The 16,164-nt window shown below is 34.6% G+C and overlaps 1 protein-coding gene across 6 annotated transcripts in view; it reads left to right on the top strand.

Annotated features, from left to right (window-relative positions):
* The window catches only part of LOC138697804 (probable cytochrome P450 301a1, mitochondrial), a 74,275-nt gene that overhangs the window by 56,036 nt on the left and 2,075 nt on the right, over positions 1-16,164 (top strand). For all 6 annotated transcript variants that reach the window (XM_069823320.1, XM_069823323.1, XM_069823322.1 and 3 more), the window contains exons 4-9: positions 5,589-5,782; positions 7,590-7,794; positions 10,038-10,203; positions 12,723-12,892; positions 13,308-13,386; positions 13,482-13,697. In XM_069823320.1, the coding sequence (XP_069679421.1) occupies positions 5,589-5,782; positions 7,590-7,794; positions 10,038-10,203; positions 12,723-12,892; positions 13,308-13,386; positions 13,482-13,697 (1,030 nt within the window). The remainder of the gene's footprint in view (positions 1-5,588; positions 5,783-7,589; positions 7,795-10,037; positions 10,204-12,722; positions 12,893-13,307; positions 13,387-13,481; positions 13,698-16,164) is intronic.

Raw genomic sequence — 16,164 nt, 5'->3', positions numbered from 1 at the left:
CCCCTCGTTCTCCTTATATCCACTTGTTCTCCTTCTATTCCCCTCGTTCTCCTTGTATTCCCCTCGTTATCGTCATATTCTCCTTGTATTCCCCTCGTTATCCTTATATTCCCTTGTTTTCCTTCTATTCCCCTCGTTCTCCTTGCATTCCCATCGTTATCGTCATCTTCTTCTTGTATTCCCCTCGTTCCCTTTATATTCCCTTGTTCTTCTTATATTCCCCTCGTTATCCTTATTATCTCCTTGACCTCCTTACATTTCCCTTGTTCTCTTTGTATTCCGTTTGTTCCCCTTGTATTCCCATTGTGCCCTTGCACTCCCCTTGTTTTACTTATTCCCTTTCAGTTCTTGTATTCCCATCATTTTTCTTCTATTCCTCTTGTTTTTCTCGTATTCTCCTTGTTTTCCTTATTCCTTCTCAATCCTTGTATTCCCATCACTTCTCTTCTATTCCTCTTGTTTTTTTCGTATTCTCCTTGTTTTCCTTATTCCTTTTCAATCCTTGTATTCCCATAATTTCTCTTCTATTCCTCTTGTTTTTCTCGTATTCCCCTTGTTTTCCTTATTCCTTTTTAATCCTTGTATTCCCATCACTTCTCTTCTATTCCTCTTGTTTTTCTCGTATTCTCCTTGTTTTCCTTATTCCTTTTCAATCCTTGTATTCCCATCATTTCTCTTCTATTCCTCTTGTTTTTCTCGTATTCCCCTTGTTTTCCTTATTCCTTTTCAATCCTTGTATTCCCATCATTTCCCTTCTGTTTCTCTTACTTTTATCATATCGCACCCCCCCCCCCCCTAGAAGAGTGTTACATCTATGAAATTGTCGATTTTGAGATAACACCATTTTCGTATGCAGAAAAACGTATTCTACCACCTGAATTAACGTTATAACTCTAGTTCATCAAATAGGCGCTAGAATGCGCATGTAACGCTCTTCGGTTTTGTATTGGGGAATTGATGGAAGGGCGACTGGTGTTACATTTCGGAATAACTCCGTGCTTTGCTAGTTTTCATGTGAAATTATATTTAAAAAAATGTTTAAAATCACAATTCCTTCAAAAAAGTCAATTACTGTTATGATTGAACTCCCATGTTGTGAGAAAGTTACAAATCATTGTCCACAGACGTCACCAGCACGATTCCAAAACTGACTAAATTTCAATCTCCATTTCCCGAAAGTAAGATATTTTGAGATGTAACACTCTTCTAGTGGGGGTGCGATATGTCCCCTGTTCTCCTTGTCTTACCTTAGCTGACGACATATTCCGCACGCTGTTCAACGCAACGCTGTCCCTTCTACGCAAAGTTGTGTAGCATAGTAAAGTTATGCACCTTTCGAGTTTTCTAATTGGTTATTTACAGTAACGACGTTGACCACTAGGAAATATTACAAATACAATTTTATTAATAGTTCAAAAATATAGCACATACACTGAATAATTAAAACTTATCTATACACAATTAGTAATTTCACACAATAATATATAATTTTATAACGCAATTTCTATAATTTAAATATTTAATTTATGTTGTCTTATCCTACACTTACGTCTAGTTTTAGTGCAAGATTCAACCGCTCTAGTTTATTGTAAACCTTAATATTTATTTACTTGCCTAAGTTGTATTTCTTGTTTAACTCTACAATGTGCAGCCAGTAATATATAAATAATTCATTATGCTATATTCTTCCATTCATCTTTCACAACAGAAATATTTATACAATTCGTATAAGCCCTCTCTAGTTGGCAAGACTTCATTTCTTAATTTAATTTCGCAGTAGTCTTTTAACATTCCTTTGAAAATATTAAATTTAGAAATAAAAAAAAAACATTAGGTAATATAGCGTCGATGGGATTGATGGTAGTGATATATTATTTGGTGAGGATTCGCCGTAAGATTACGTTACATTTGTCTTAGAGTTAGACAAAACGTCGTCAACCAAGTAATCGGCCCAAGCGGGATTAGAGCGCAGTGTCGGACGGGTAGGCAAACTCTCTATCGCCTGAGCTACTCCGATTGTTGTTATAACACTCGTACTAGAACTCATGCCAGAATCACCCCTCGAAATTGCATACACAGATCCCCACAACAAATGTAAATATAAGCCCGATAAAAAATATTCCTGGCCGTAGTAACTGAAAGATTGTGAAAACTTGCTTAGAATGTTCCATTAAGAATGAGTAGCTCATACTTGGAGAGAGTAGTCGTCATCCTCCGTGAATGGCTACGCTGTCACGTGACATGCGAGATAACCTTCTGCACTGAATGCGCTTCGCGAGTTGAGTGAGAACTAAGAGTCGTGCACAACCGGTTACGAAAAATATAAATTATATATTGCGATTGAACGCCTGGTGCTGTAGACAGTATGCAAAGCACTTCCGTCTCGCGGAGTGTCTCAGTGTTCGGTATAACGAATATTCGAGTTGTTTCTCATTCTTTGTGGTTGGACGACAAAGGCAGACCACATTGAGCCATGCAGGAGTTTCAAGAGCTCTTATAAGGACCCGATTATTAACATCGAATAGGCCTACTTACTACGTTTTCATGGAGTATTCAGGTCGATCTGAATACTCTTACCGTATTGAAATCTTCATGAAAACGGGAATTCAATTTGATCTGAGTCTCAAGGTCGATACAGCTAAAAAGTGGAATCGGATCGAATTCAGTCGAATTGAGTTCCATGAAAACGGGTATCGTATTCAATACGATCTCAATACGCTAAGCGCGTGATCGATCGTAATTTGTTTGTGTCAGCTGTTTTACCGACAGCGAGGACAATATGTATGTTGAAAAAGAGTGTTGTAAAACATATTTCCTAAGAGTCAATATTACCATTATTCATTAACAGCCAGAATATTAAGTTTTCATGCGCCTCATTTGGAAAACGCAACATTTTTTATAGCTAATGCCTACAGAGTGACCAACACGCTAATATGTCGATGACATGTTAACCAACATTACTACTTTCGAAACTTCAGCTTCCGTAATCAGATCGTTTTCACTACGTATCGAAAATTGCATGAAAACAGGGATCGTATTCAGATCGAATTGAATACTCCATGAAAACGTAGTAAATTTAATTGATAATTCTTCCTCTCTCACTACAGTCATTCATTCAATCAATCAATCAACCAGTCAATCAATCATCCTTTATTTCAGTAAGCAGTAAAATAATAAGATTAAATTTATTAAAATGTACGGGGAGCTATTTTATGTGAACCTTTTCCTAATCAATTGCACATTTCAACTTGGAGTACTATCATTGATAATTAAGTCATAGGCCTATCATATTTTGGGTTATAAAAATTAAATTGTGCGCAGTGTACAAAACGAAAGATTTTTTTTTTTGCAAAATGAATGATTTAATATAGTATATAAATATTTTGAGTGACGTTTAAAAAATAACAATTAATTGATAACATTATAAAGAAATAAATAATTGTTGCGAAACTTATAAACTTCTAATGAGAAAATGTGTGTCAGTTTCTTGTCCCCAATTTTCAAGTTTCAAGACATTTATACGTGAAACGCTTGTGCTCTTGACATTCGAGAAATCAGTTCATGCTTTCTGTTAATACGGTGGCGTCATCCAAGCGTGCTACGTCACTCAAGCGATGAGTCGCGCTGTTCTGCTCACTGCTCAGGGTGGGATTATGTATATTAAAGTAAATGTGAAAGCGTAACGAAATATTCAACTCAATTTTAAATTAATAATAAATTATTATTCGTGCACAAATGGGTTGATTAATAAATGCGGGGAGTATAGAAACAGAAATAGTTAATTTAGTTTAAATCTAAAGTAGTTTAATTGTGATATTAATTTCCAAATGAATCCAGTTCTCTATAGTGACATAGTATTATTCACTACAATTTCAAACAGCTCATTGACGTCGCATTGACGTGTGACGTGGCTAACGAGAAAGATGTATGAATCGTTTCTACTATGAATTGCATTGTTGTCTCGAGACTAGGACTCATGGAATGAAGAATGAATTATGTTTCAATTAACGAGAAGGCCCTGCCCTGTTAAATTTAAATGCGAAGAGTATAAAGACAGAAATGAAAATTAATATAAATAGTACATTATGCAATGAGCCTATAATGGTAGTAATTAAGACGCAAGTATGATTGTTTATGAAACGAGCGCAAGCGAGTTTCATAATTTTCATACGAGCGTCTTAATTGCCATTATAGGCAAGTTTCATACGACTATTTATGCTCGACCATATTTCTAACTTGAAAGTATTCAAAATTATGGTTATGTGCGAACTGACCTGAATTGTGAGATGTGCGCAGACGCGAAAGTATTGATTTTTTCCGAGGCCGAATTTCATTGACCTTGGCACAGAATAAGATGAACATTACTCTGGTATAACCTGAAAAATGATTTAGAATTGAAAAACGAGATGACAAATTGAATTTATTTGAATATTATTTACAATTAACTCTAATTATTATACTAACAGAACATAACCTTCTGCGACAGTATTGGATTTCCAGCCTCCGTGACTTTTCGCTAATTCTATTTCGATTGCATATCCGAGAATAATCGATACTTGCGGTTTTATAACGGTACAAAGCTGACTTATCATTGGCTGAACACCTGTACTTTAATGAGTAGGTGTACTTTAATGACCTGCATTAAAGGACTGCTACCAGGTGTATAATTACTACATTTCGGCATGGTCGAGCATAAAATAGTACATTATGCAACGAGCCTATAATGAAGGTAATTAAGAAGTGAGTATGGATATTTATGAAACGAGCGCAAGCGAGTTTCATAATTTTCATACGAGCTTCTTAATTACCATTATAGGCGAGTTTCATACGACTTTTTATGCTCGGCCATATTTCTAACTTGATATTATTAATTTTTAGCAATGTCCCGTATGTTGTGAGATGTGCGCAGACGCGAAAGTATTGATTTTTTCCTAGGAACAGATGTCCACATTGACCTTGCTAGGCCATAAGAACCTACAGAGATAACATTGAAATTAAATTAGACATTGAAAAACGAGATGACAAATTGAATTTATTTGAATATTATTTACAATTAACGCTAATTATTATAGTAACAGAACATAACCTTCTGCGACAGTATTGAATTTCCAGCCTCCGTGACTTTTCGCTGATTTTCTTTCGATTGCATATCCGAGAATAATCGATACTTGCGGTTTTATAACGGTAGAAAGTTGACCTGTCATTGGCTGAACAGTTGTAACCTGAGTCGTCATTGGCTGAAAGACCTGACCTTTAATGAGTAGGTGTACTTTAATGACATGCATAAAAGGTCTGCTACCAGGTGTATAATTACTACATTTCGGCATGGTCGAGCATAAAATTATTTAAAATCCTAAACATAATTATAGGCCTAATTCCAACCGTGCTTACAATAATCATTGCGAACTGCATAAACGTTTCATACAGTTATAGGGATTCGATGAAATCTCTGTCACTATTTTCTGTATTCGTTGTCATGAATTCACATTATTATCATTATCTTATGGACTATATACTGTACTATGAATAAAATATTAAATGTTTATTTTTTGTCGTTTTATTGATAATTTAATATGAACAATTCGCAGGCACGGTGAGAAATGGTACAACTTTCGGACCAAAGTACAACAGGCCATGCTGCAGCCCAGAACTGCTAAACTGTACATCAAGCCCATAGAGGAGACTGCCGTGGCTTTCGTAGAAAGAGCTCGGAAGTTGAGGGACGAGAATCTGGAAGTACCAGAGGACTTTCTTAACGAGATCCACAAATGGTCATTGGAATGTGAGTGAAGCAACCCATAAATTATTCTTTACATTTTTAATAAATTTAGGCTCTATATTTCACCTGTAGGACCAGACGATAGGTTTATGAGTAGATAAAGAGAAATATAAATTAAATGAGAACGTATACTTTTTAAGTATTGGAACAAAAATGTTGTTGAAACTGTTACTGTTTTAATACTAACTTCCATATTAAGCTCTAAATTTCTCCTGTAAGACCAAACGCTAGGTTTATGAACACACAAGAGAATATAAAGAATCAAAAAGTGTTTTTTTCAAACAGGGAATTCCACTTATGATTTTTTTCTGAGCAACGAAAACGCTACTGAAATCTTACGGTTTTTCTAGTGATATCTATATTCATACTCATTATTTCTCATTCCTTTCCTGATATGGAATTAATACATTGTGAATTCCAAAGGGCTGACCATATTCTGTGAATTAAAATGCATATATCGAGATTGACTGAAACTGGAATCGTCAGGTTTTGAAACTACACGCTTGAATTATAGCACTCTCATTATAGAAAACAACACTCTTTGTGGCCACATATGAAGTATTAGTGTATTTTAATGTTCTATTGTGCTCCTTTTCCAAGAATATTTTGTGATGGATCCAGAATGTCGTCTAAATTTGTAAACTTTTCACTCAATGGTTTCAGATAACTTTATGCAGTATACCTAAACGAAAATATTTATTTACTTACTTAATTATTTAGTTATTTATGTACTTACTTATTTACTTATTTGTTTATTTATTTATTTATGTATTTATGCAATTCTTTATTTAGTTATGTAATTATTTATTTATTTATTTATTTATTTATTTATTTATTTATTTATTTATGTATTTATGTATTTATTTATGTAATTATTTATGTATTTATTATGTATGTATTTATTTATGTATTTATGTATTTATTTATGTATTTATGTATTTATTTATGTATTTATGTATGTATTTATTTATGTATTTATTTATGTATTTATTTATTTATCTATCTATTTCTTTATTTATTTATGTATTTATTTATTTATTTAATTATTTATTTAATTATTTAATTAATTGTTTATTTAATTATCTATTTATCTATTTATTTATCTATTTATTTATTCTGACAGGATTAAGGCCTTTTCTTCCGTCTCTTACTTTTGAGTAAAATTAGTAAATATGCCAATGAAATTTAATCGTTTTCTTTCTCAGACAGAAAACGGTACGATGATACGAATCTATAGCACACGTCAGTCCTAGAATATACCAGTATTAGTAATGAAATTCATTAGACTTCCATAGATAGCTGATGAGTGACGAGAAAGACATCCAGTCTATAGCAGCATTCAAGTGAAGATACGGACAGTTCATGTATTCCAGATACGATAATCCTGCAGGTTCCGTACTTCAATCTAGTAAAATCTGGCCTTCTCCCATCTTTTCATTTATCTGAAGACGAAATTAGAACCAATCCTAGAAAAAGACATGAATTTCTATGTTATTATCAGCACTGAAAAAATCAAGCCTCACATCTTCCATCTTTACAGTGTAAGTTCGAGTAGTAGAAAGTTGACATCTATGTCGGTTCAGTTAATGGCGATGTGTGCACATGTGGATCACACGTGAAAGTGTGTTTTTATTTAAACTTGATGTGTTGTGGAACTTGTGCAATAATAAAGTGTTTATATCTTCCTATCTTTCTTTCTGAGAATACGGTAGAATCAGAGTATTACATTGTAAACTTTCAGTGTATGAAACAAAGGTTCAGTTACAGGAATAATAACTATTATAATGAAATTGATTTCACTTCTTGACAGCTATAGCACGAGTGGCGCTTGATATCCGATTGGGTTGTCTGGATGACCATGTCTCCTCATCGAATTCAGAAACACAGACGCTAATTGATGCTGTCACAACATTTTTCTCAAACGTTGGTGTGTTAGAACTCAAGTTTCCATTCTGGAAGATCTTCAGCACACCCACATGGAGGAAATACATCGGCGCCTTAGACACAATCACAGAGTAAGTACGTATGCCTAATGATGTCAGATTAATGCTCTTGTTATAACATACACTACCGTTTAAATTTTCAGCTCTTCTTTCTTGTTAATGACTGTTGTTGAACATGCATAGACAGCGAAAAACAGAGATGAAGATACATTTGACGACGTTGACAGATTGTAATCCACTCTTTCAAAGTTCAGCTGTGCATTCCTGAGTTTTGGCAACACAACATACCTTCATATTATACTTTGCTTTATTTCAAAGATGAACTGAAGCGCAGTAGGAAAACTTTGCTGTCATATGAGACTGTACTGGTCTCCTCTCGTTACCGCCTCTTTCAATACAGAACTGCCTCCAACTTCCCCTATCGGCTCGCAGACTTAACTTGGTCGAGCTGTAATTGTAGGTATCTACTCATGCAGCATAGTTCGCCACTGGATAACTACAGTTTACGTCACTCGCGCACCTGCAAATTCGTGCCCAGTGCCCGCCAAAGATGCACGCTTGCGTATTCCTCGGTTAAGAAATGCAAAGTTAAAGATTAAAAATCCATTTCCGTTAAGTCTCTGAACAAATTACAATACGTGTGATAATAAGCCACAGTAGTTGTCACTATACCGGATCGTTAGGCAACCCATGTTGCATATGTGTAAAGCTAATTGACACGTATAAGCATTGAAGGAGAAGTGGCAAGGATTTTTAGATGACTTAATTCCGCTCGTACTATAGCTACTTACATTGCTCAATTAGTATTGCGACTTTCAATGCCTGAATTTGAGTTCTGACTATAAATGCTGGTTCACGCAATTACATATATAGGACGAACCATTATTATCTGATGAAAATGTTACATTAAAATAATTAAATGAGTAAGTACAGAGTTCTTTATAGAATGCTGCCAAATGCGATGTTAGCCACTTCTGCATACAGAGAGACCAAGGCTAGACTTCGAGCTGTTATGTCATAAGAAGAAGAATCTGATTATGATAATTCTAACTAGGGTCAGGATTTATATGCATAAACGAAGTTTGAAATATGAATAATAAAACAAGAAATATGCAAAAAAACATACAAAATCCAATTTATTATACGGTTTACTGTCTTTCTAAAAAAAAAAAACAAAAAAACAAAATATGAATGATGTATCAGATGGGTATTTGTTTTTTTTTATTTCATACTAAGGTTCTATATCAGTGGTTGCCAAACATCACGAAATTGTGACGTAATAGAAATGCAACCCGCACACCAGTGTCGCAGGGAGAGGGGTGGAGTGGGTATCTCCTCAGGTAATGCAGTGAATGACAGTGCAGAGACGGACTGTGACCAAAAAACAAAAGCGATATAATATTCTTCTATTTATTAACTACACACACTTTTTTCCATGTTATCTTTTATCCTCCTATTCATTATTTTTGTATTATTAATAAAATAAAATATATTTTCTTATTTACCATAAAAAGAACGTGTACTTCACATCAGCAGATATTTGAAATTAGAAAAACGTACCAGGCTGGTCACGAAGTTATAAATTACACTACATACTTTAAAAAAACGTCGAAGTATTTTACCCCGATGAAGACATAGAAGCCGATAATTTTTATTTTTGGTTTATTAATAAAATATTCAAGTTACAAGTAAGGGCGTGGTAGTCTTTATATCAAGAAGAATAATGACAACGTACATTGTTCTTTTATACTTCATTTAAAAATTTACGACAAATTAAGTATCTCTTATTTCTGCCATCTGCACAAAAGAAATACTTTTGCTCCCATGCTCCTTAAAATTTAGTTTTTACATATTGGAAAAGACATCGAAATATAATATTACCCTACACACTTGTAACATTACATGTGTACGTCCGCTGCTGATAAACGTCTTGTCTTATATCGAAGTGAAGGCTGTAAACAGAGGGTGGGGGTATGATGTCATGGTTACGCTTGAGTGGAGACAGGGGCATGTGTCGCGACACAGCTTTTGGCGATCACTGTTCTATATTATGTACTCTCGCGTCGCTGAGCTGTCAGGACTAAATCGGTCTGTAATGGTAAATGGTAAAATGGTATATGGGTTATAACTCGTAACAGAGGAATTGCTTGACATGTGTTCTGAATCATTTATCTCTAACTCAACAAGTTAGGGTTAGAGTCACGGAAGCACACTAAGTGAAGCTTTCTTACGTCGTAGGAGGAAACGTAGAGTATATTAAGATCCTATTAGACAGTAAGATTAATTTTAATACTTCAATATTTTAAACCATACAGTATCACCATGAAGCACATCACTACAGCTTTAGAACGACTTCAATCAAGAGGACCTGTTCAGATAGATAATGATTCATCCCTTCTGCAGAGAGTATTGGCTCTGGATCCTGATCCAAAGACAGCATGCATCTTGGCGCTAGACATGTTCCTTGTTGGCATCGACACTGTAAGTTTTAATTTGGACCCAATTCGAAGTCTATGCAGTGAATTCTCTTATTAATAATTTATTTTAACAGAAGATAATTTAACTTTAGAATACTTGCTAGTATCAGAGGGTATATTTTACTAATATCTCTTAACAGATATAATGTTAATGAAATATTTTTATGTCTGTACTAAAATGATAGTCGTTTTAAATTATACTTATTTTATGTCTATAAAATGAGGATATATAATAATGAGATGCATATTAAATTGAGGATCTAACATTTTAAACGTGCTAAGTTCCAAAAATAAATTTCTGAGATATTGATGAAAAACACATTGCGAAATGCATGTTGAGATACTACAACACCGTCTTTTGGCGCACGAATGAATCACTTACAGTTGAGCTACGACAAAGACAATTTAGTATGGTATTCCTATATGGATGTTCTTCTCTTAGTTTTAATAAAATTAAATTTGAGAAATTGGCACTTAACACATTTAGAACGTTAAGTTTTCAATTATATTAGTAGATAAAACCGAAAACTTGATTCCTGTACAATTCTTTCAATTTGAAAACATTCACAGGATATGTTCTGAGTTATATTAATAGCCTCTAACTTTGATACTGGTAATTTCAGGGAGATAAGCCTTTCAATATATCGTATTTTTATTTAGTTTTATATATCTCTCATAATTTCTTTAACATTTTATTTTGGCTTATTAATATTTCATTGAGTTTCTATCATACCCGATTACCAGATTATTTCTTCCTATCAAGGCTGGGTCAGTGCTGTCCCGTTCTGAGGCTAACTGAATTCCTCCATCTCTATCCTGGTCACGCTTTTCCACAGAGTCATAAATATATGCTTGCCTTGGTATAGGGGCATTCTTTCTACATGCTGTAGTCTCTGTTTTTGATAATCCTTAATTTCATCGACAACATTTTTTTTTGTTTTTAATTTATCCCTAATCTTGCTGCTTTTAATATGATCTAAAACTATAACTTTTGCAACTGACCTGAGAAATCTCACTTGTGCTGGTTTTATACGTCTCTTCTCATGCGATCTCGAAGTCCTCGCCTCACCACCATATAGCAGTGTGGGTTTTGGCAATACATCGTGAAATCTTATTTTAACATCCTTGGACATGTACCGGATTCTAGGAACATTTATTTATTTGTTCTGATTACAATTAGAGAACATAAAGTGTACGAGGATTCTTTGGAAAGTTCATAGCCTGGCATAGAAATTAAAGTCGGATTATTATGAAACAATCGTTATTTCCCAATATAATCCCCATGAGATTCGCATACTTGGTCCACCAGAGCTGCAATGCTGCTCTACCCTCCTTGTCAGATGCCACAGATTCCTGGAGATCTGCTGCGATAACCATTTGACGAAAGTTTCTCTCCAGCCAAGTGAGTTTTGAGCGAAAGAAAGAAGTCTGATGTGCGGGGTCTAGTGAGTGGAGGAGGATGCGGCAACAATTCGAGCCGAAGTTCGTGTAGCCAGTGTAGCTTAGTAACCGTGATTCCAGACGTGTGAGCAGGTGCATTGTCGTGATGAAACATCACTTTCTTCTTGGCCATACCCGGCCGCTTCTCGCGAATTTTTCCTTTCAGTTGTTGCAGGAGATTTGAATAATATTCTCCGGTTATTGTTCTCCTCTTCTGCTAGGTAATCAATCATGATTATCCCTAAGAATCCCAGAACACAGACGTCATGAATTTTCCAACCGATTGAACAGATTTTGCTTTTTTTTGGAGGAGGAGAATCACTGTGCTTCCATTGTTTCGACTGCTGTTTCTGGTATGTAGGTAGTAGTGGATCCAGTTTCATCAGTGGTCAAAAGCCGCTTCAAAAAATCGGGCATATTTTTTCTCGAATCGAGCCAGAAAATCCCTTGACATTTGATACCGGACGTGCTTTTGTTCCGGTGTTAACAAACGCGAAACTCACCTTGCGAAGACCTCGGATATGCCCAAGACATTGACTAAGATGTGGCGCACCCGTTCAGTTGAGATAAGCATAACCTCGCTAATTTTCCGCACTTTCAGTCGACTGTCATTCAACACCATATCAAGGATTTTTTTCTACTATTTCTTCACTTGTTACTGGATGTCCACTTCGGGGATCGTCTTCCACACTCTCTCGACCATGTTTAAATAGTGCCGTTCATTTTTTCAAAGTATAAAACGCTGAAACGGATTCCCCCAGTGTAGCATCTATGTCTGCTTTAATTTCTGTTGGACTCAATCCCTTTTTACGAAATATTTAATGACGGTACGAAGTTCGATATTTTCCATTCGGCGCACTAACTTCAAAATTGAAATGCACAATATGTAGTCAACAGAAAATTACGATTTTTCGTGCAAAATGGTCACCAGCAATGACTGTATTGTTGACATGTTTTCATTGCCATCTACTTGTCAGGGCGCCAACTTTTCAAACGCACCTCACATTAGACCTAGTCAAAGAGATATGCATGCAAAGAAATAAATATTAAAATGTACGTTACTTTACTATCTAACATTTTCAGACATCTACAGCAGTAGCGTCTATAATGTATCAACTATCGCAGCATCCAGAAAAGCAAGAAATCTTATATAATGAAATCCATAAAGTTCTTCCAACACGTGACACACCCCTAACAGCTCAGCGAATAGAGCAGCTCTCTTATCTTAAAGCGTGCATCAAGGAGACTCTAAGGTAACTTAAAATTCTTACATTGTAGGCCTAACATATTTCATTACCTGTTCACATTCATTAAATAATTTTTCATTTTCAGGTCAGTTAATTTCTATAAACAACATATATTTAAATAAAGACTTTGATACTATATTTCTAATTATTAATTACTTACAATTTCTGTATTCTTAACCCTTAAACTGACAAAGTATTCCATAGGGTACAACAGGTTAATAGGCTATATGCTATAATTTTAATAGAACAATAGAAAAATATTGGTAGGAAAATTAAAATTTCACAATACTATAATATTGTGCAACATATAAAATATGGACATTGCGATAGTTGTTTTCTTTACAGTCCGACACGGTTTAATAAACTAGTGTGAGAAATGAAGTTTCGCCAATTTAAGGGTTAAAATTGTTTTCCTTTCTAGGATGTACCCGGTTGTTATTGGCAATGGAAGATGCATGACTAGAGACACAGTTGTAGCCGGATATCAAATACCGAAAGGAGTAAGAATCTTTATTTATCATGTTTTCTTTTGTAATACCGGTACAACTTAGTGATGTACTTAAAAATAAATGACATTTAAAACTTGTATTTACAGACACAGGTGGTATTCCAACATTACGTGATTAGCAATCTGGAACACTACTTCTCACAGGCTGATCAGTTCTTGCCTGAAAGATGGCTAAAACTCTGCTCCAGAAACAAGCGAGAGCAGACTCAACATCCATTTGCTTCTCTACCCTTTGGTTATGGACGAAGAATGTGTCTCGGCCGTCGTTTTGCAGACTTGGAGATCCAAACTGTCATTGCCAAGGTTAGAGTTCATTTAATTTTTACTTAGAATCGTCTTGATTACTACATTCAATTTTAATGCTTTTTTTTTTTGCATTGTAGCAATATTACGAGTAATAAATTTCTTATACTGTGCATTTCATGTACGAGTTGGCCGGTCGACCGATCGATGCGCCATGGCAGAGTGGTGACCCGACTTGTAGCTCCGTGATCTTGGCTTACTTTTGTTCTTCCTGTATTTTTGTTATCATCAGTTGATTGTAAAATGAAAACAGAGCTTATTTTGTGTAATTTCCTAAATTTAATCAATAAGGATGATTTATATTCTCTCTTGAAGTGTATACACCATTTTAAAATAATTTAATACACAAACACAACTATTACATGAAATGCTCAATAAGTTTTTGTAGCTTTATTCTCTTCAGCTCTAATCAACAATAACAACAATCCAGGTTGCCAGGCGACGATAGAAAACAAAAGATGTGAAAACAAATGAATGTGTATAAACAATTGAATGCTCTTTCATATTTAAGTATAAAAATATAGGGGTGTCATTTGAAATTTCAAAGTGGGGGTGGCTGTGGGTGGGAGATGAAATCTAAAATGCAATTAAGCCTGGTTGCAGACTTCCCTCTCAATATCTCAATTGATGTATTTTTTTGTTTAAATTTAATTCAATTTAAATAATTAGTTATATAGACTGGGAAGTTTTGAAATGAAAGCCCCGTATATAAATTTGTTCAATGTTGGCCATGTTATGACTAAGAATGTGACGTCGTGCCATAGTCTGTCGTTCTCGTTAGCCACGAGATGTTAACTGTGACATAGAGAGAAGTAAGCATAGCAACCCTCAATTAATTCAAGAAAGTGAGTTCATATACAGTGAGTGAAGACCGAAATTAACTCTTATTTTGTTGGATTTGTAATGCATTTCGTTCTATTAAAAGATAGGCGCTCACTTACAGGAACGCATTCGTTCGGCGCGTTCGGATTTTTATGTTTTGCACCATTCTAAATTTACTATCGCCCACTTGTCGTATCGCCTCTATCCCGCATGACCGGATTCCTTCCACAATTGTGGCCAGAAAAAATCTAAATGGTTTTCCGTATGGGCCAATATCAAAATAAAGAAAGCCATGGCAATATATTGATGGCAAAGCCTCTAATTTCGGTAATATTGAATGCATAAATAAAATGAATGACACGAAGCTTTATTTTTTCTTCCAACGCTAAGGCAATTAAAATTACAACCTCCTCAGAGCTACTCATTTTATTTCCACCTTTAGTCAAGAACGCTACAAGAAAGTAATGTTCTCGCTCTATCGGTAAATAACACTGATCAATTCGGAATTGCAGACAAATAAACAATAAGATAATAAAAAGCCGAACGCGCCATTCTGGTAATTGAGTGCCTACCTTTGCACACTTCTGCTCCCTCTCACTTATTTGTCCGATTCCACTATCTTTCTCGCTATCATAACTTAGATATTCAGTCACAATATAACACGCTAGAAATATCACTCCACACATAATCTCTTTATTTTTCATCTTTCACTGTTGCTATCGTCACTGGAATTCTCTACCGCCTGAAGTCAAGGGCTGCCGAACTTTAATTTCTTTTAAATGTAAATTAGAAAAATATCATATGATGAGTCGGCCTGGGTGGCGGAGTTGGTATAGCGCAGGTCTTCTATGCCCGAGGTTGCAGGTTTCGATCCCGGGCCAGGTCGATGGCATTTAAGTGTGCTTAAATGAGACAGGCTTATGTCAGTAGATTTACTGGCATGTACAGTAAAAGAACTCCTGCGGGACAAAATTCCGAAACACCTGATATAACCTCGGCAGTTGCGAGCGTCGTTAAATAAAACATAACATTCTTATGATGAATTGCCAGACCCAGCATGTTGCAAATATTTAATGCAATGTAATCCACTGTATTTATTTTTGTTTCTTATTTTTATTGTATAATCATGTAAATTGTGTTTATTTATCACGTCTTAACAGCAATATGTATCCTACTGTGTTGTTTTATTATTATTATTATTATTATTATTATTATTATTATTATTATTATTATATTATTATTATTTATTATTTTATTATTATTAGTCTATTATATTTTTAATTGTGTACATTTTATTCAATTGTCGGTTTCTGGTTTAATTATGTGAATCCTACTTACTTGTAATTTAATACTAATATGTATTCCAATGTGTTTATTTTTATTTTTACTGTGTACATTTTTTATTGAATTATCGGCTTCTGTTTTTGTGTGATTCGTATTTTATTCTAACAACACTAATATGTATTCTACTATGTTTATTTTTATTTTAGAAGGTAAATTTTTATGTAACTACTTCTTTTAATCTCATTATGTACCTAAATCACTTTAGTATGTAATTACTTAAATTAGTATGTATGTTCAACTATGTAAGCAAGTTTTAATCCTGACCTTAACTCAGCCAGGTTAAATAAAACTATTATCATTA

Source organism: Periplaneta americana, chromosome 4 (assembly GCF_040183065.1).
Source record: "Periplaneta americana isolate PAMFEO1 chromosome 4, P.americana_PAMFEO1_priV1, whole genome shotgun sequence".
Taxonomy (NCBI): Eukaryota; Metazoa; Arthropoda; class Insecta; order Blattodea; family Blattidae; genus Periplaneta; species Periplaneta americana.
Note: the sequence above shows the minus strand (reverse complement) of the source record. Positions and strands in the feature narration are given on the sequence as shown.